Genomic DNA, 3,210 nt, shown 5'->3' on the forward strand with positions numbered 1-3,210 from the left:
TGTTGGTGGCCCCTCAGCAAAGCCACAGAACCACAGGCGAAGTTCAGAGAGAGCCAGGACCCTGGGGTGGGAATGCACAGTTAGACCACAGAGGGGCTGAGCCAAATGCCAGGAGGAGCCCGCAGGTGGACGGCAGCAGCTGGGAAAACACAAACCAACGGGCAGGAACTTACCTTGAAGAGCAGCCATCCCAGCAACTTCTGCACCAGACGTGTGCCCCAGAAGACGTGTCTGTAGAGGTCCGTGTTGACCACCCCGGGGTCCACCACATTGGCCGTCACGTGACTCCCCTCAGCGGCCAGAAGCCGCTGGAGATGGTAAGAGAAGAAGACCAGGGCCAGCTTGCTCTGCGCGTAGGCCCCGTGGGGCGAGTAGTTCTTTCTGCAGACAGAGCAGTACAGGGGTGAGAGGCTGCTGGCACTGCTGACCTCACTCTCTGCCCTGCCCAGCACCTGTGCCCTGAGCTGCCTCTAGCCACACCGTCTACCCACACTCCCTCACCAGTGGACTGCACTGCAGTCTGTTCTCCAGTTTCCCCATGCCTGGGGATTTTTCTAGTTCATCTTTTGATGGCAAACTGGCCACTTCATTGCATAGAGGCCTTGGGTTCCATGACTCTGGCTGTGTAATCCATCCAAGCTTCTATCACGACTGAGGAATGAGCACTCTGAATTGCCAGGGCTTGGAAACATCCTAAATGTCCATCACCCCATGAATGGAGGAATAAAGTGTCGTATGTGTACACCATGGAGTACTATTCAGCCATGAAAAAGATGGAGATTGATGTCTTTTGTGTATTAATCTGCATGGAGTTGCAACACATCCTGTTTAGTGAAGTATCAAGAACGGAGAAGCAAGTATCCAATGTACTCAATTCTGACATGAAATCAGTATATAAACAGCTACATGCCCACAGGAGAGAAACACACAAGTTTAGTGTATAAGGGGAAAGGGGAGGAGGGAGGGTGATAGGCAGAGTCTCAGCTGATGTGCACAAGGTGAGGGTGTTCAGCACAGCCCCTGGGTGAAGGGCTCAACTACAACTTGAACTCTACCTTACAAGTGAAAACAACGTAACCTAAACTTTTGTACTCTCGTATCAATCTGAAATAAATAAAATAAAATAAATAAAATCCCTTAAAGGCATAAATAACTCAAACAGGGACAAACAAAATATGGTTCATCGGCAGGATGGAATATTATTCAGCCCCGAAAAGGAACGAGGGACAGACACACACTACAAAGTGGGTGAATCTTAAAGACGTGTCCAGTGAAAAAACAAAGACACAGGAAGACCGACAGTGTAGGATGCCATTTATGCAAAATCTCCAGAACAGGCAAATCTAGAGAATCAGCACGCCAAAGGGAAGATGTCAGAAGCAACTTCAGAGGCACAAGTTTCCTTGTGCCCCCCCCTCCGTCTCTGTCCCTTTTTCCCCCGAGTTGATGCATAGAAACTAGAAACTTTCCACCCCAAGGCAGGTCACACAAACCAGAGCCCCCTTTGCTTTGGACTGTAGGTCATGAGTAGGGTGACCAGATTTTAACATCGGTAAGGCGGGACAACATGGCCGGGGGCAGGGCGGGACAAGGGACAGGGCAGGGCAGGGCCTGACAACAGTGCAAACTTTGATAAGCAGTTCTCGATAATCACTTCTCAGCAATTATTTGTTATTGTTACAGTTTAACATTATAAAATTAACAAAAATAATATAAAACTCATATTCTGGCGAAATAGTCACACAGCAGCCGAAAACCATATATTCCCTTCCTGTTCTCCCGCCCATTCGTGCATTCTTTCCAAAAATCGGGACTTTTTTAAAACGCTGTGGGACGTGGGACAAATTGTTCAAAAGCGGACATCTGGTCACCCTAGTCATGAGGCCCCCCCATTCCAGAGGGTCCCTCCCTGCACCCAGGAGGGAGGACGCTGCTCAAAGGGGCAGAGAGGAATCCAGACAGACCGGCCTTGCTGGGTCTCCCACCTGGTCTCTTAACAACAGAACACGGACTTCTTGTTGAATCTTATTTCTACACGGCTTCTCATGGTTTCTCAAACCTGAGCATAAAAATGAACAGTTTGGGGTGGTGCCTGTGGCTCAAAGGAGTAGGGCGCCAGCCCCATATACCAGAGGTGGTAGATAGTAGATTCAAACCTGGCCCTGGCCAAAAACTGCAAAAAAAACAAAAAAGAACAGTTTGCTTTGTGACTTGCCTGAGTGAGAGTGAGGCCCCGACTCCTCAAAAAATGGAAAAACCCAGGCTCAGTGCCTGCTGCACAGTGGTTATGGCGCTAGCCACATACACCAAGGGTGGTGGGTTCGAACCCAGCCCAGGCCAACTAAACCAATGCAACAAAAAAGTAGCCAGAAGTTGTGGCGAGTGACTGCAGTCCCAGCTACTTGGGAGGCCGAGGCAAGAGAATCGCTTAAGCCCAAGAGTTGGAGGTTGCTGAGACCTGTGACGCCATGGCACTCTACCGACAGTGACATAAGGAGACTCTGTCTTAAAGAAAAAAAAAAAAACCCAGCCCAGGTGCCATGGCAAGCACCTATAATCCCAGCAGCTTCTGGAGGCTGAGGCAGCAGGATGCCCACAGGCCGAGTCTGAGGTTGCAGGGAGCTGTGATGCCATTGCACTCTGCTCAGGGCATAGGGTGGGACTGTCTCAACAACAACAACAACAAAATGAGCAGTTTGCCTGCATTTCTGGGTCTCCATTCTGAAGCCTCCCACGGGCATATGGTTAAATAAATTTCTGTGTGTTTTTTCTTATTAATTTGCCTCTTGTCAGTAATTTTCATCCAACCTTCAGCAGCTAGGAGAACTTTCCTCCTGACTCCTGCAGGATGAAACTTTAATTTCTCGATGACAGTCATTTTCATTGCTGTGGCTCCCTACTGTGTGGTGAGAGGGTCAAGGTGTGCCGATAAAATTTTTAAACATCATTAATTACATTATTTTTGAAAGAAGTTCAAAGCACAGTAAGTATATTCTTTTTTTTTTAAACTTTTTTTCATTGATATAATTTAAATATGCCGTGGAAGTTTAACAATAGATTCAAGTGTGCTGTGAGATACAACAGGTTGGACAACACTGGGAAGGAAGGAAGGAAGGAGGGAGCGAGGGAGGGAAGGAAGGAGGGGTAGAAAGAGAAAAAGAGAGAAGGAAGGAAGGAAGGAAGGAAGGAAAGATGGAAGGGAGGGAGGGA

At 48.2% G+C, this 3,210-nt stretch overlaps 1 protein-coding gene across 1 annotated transcript in view; it reads right to left on the reverse strand.

The window, feature by feature from the left end:
- Window positions 1–3,210, reverse strand: part of DHRSX (dehydrogenase/reductase X-linked) — a 111,105-nt gene that overhangs the window by 11,268 nt on the left and 96,627 nt on the right. The window contains exon 6 of the mRNA XM_012807140.2: window positions 174–381. Coding sequence (XP_012662594.1) covers window positions 174–381 — 208 coding nt within the window. The remainder of the gene's footprint in view (window positions 1–173; window positions 382–3,210) is intronic.

This window comes from Otolemur garnettii, unplaced genomic scaffold (genome assembly GCF_000181295.1).
Source record: "Otolemur garnettii isolate 467f Iridium unplaced genomic scaffold, OtoGar3 scaffold00065, whole genome shotgun sequence".
In the NCBI taxonomy this organism is placed as follows: domain Eukaryota; kingdom Metazoa; phylum Chordata; class Mammalia; order Primates; family Galagidae; genus Otolemur; species Otolemur garnettii.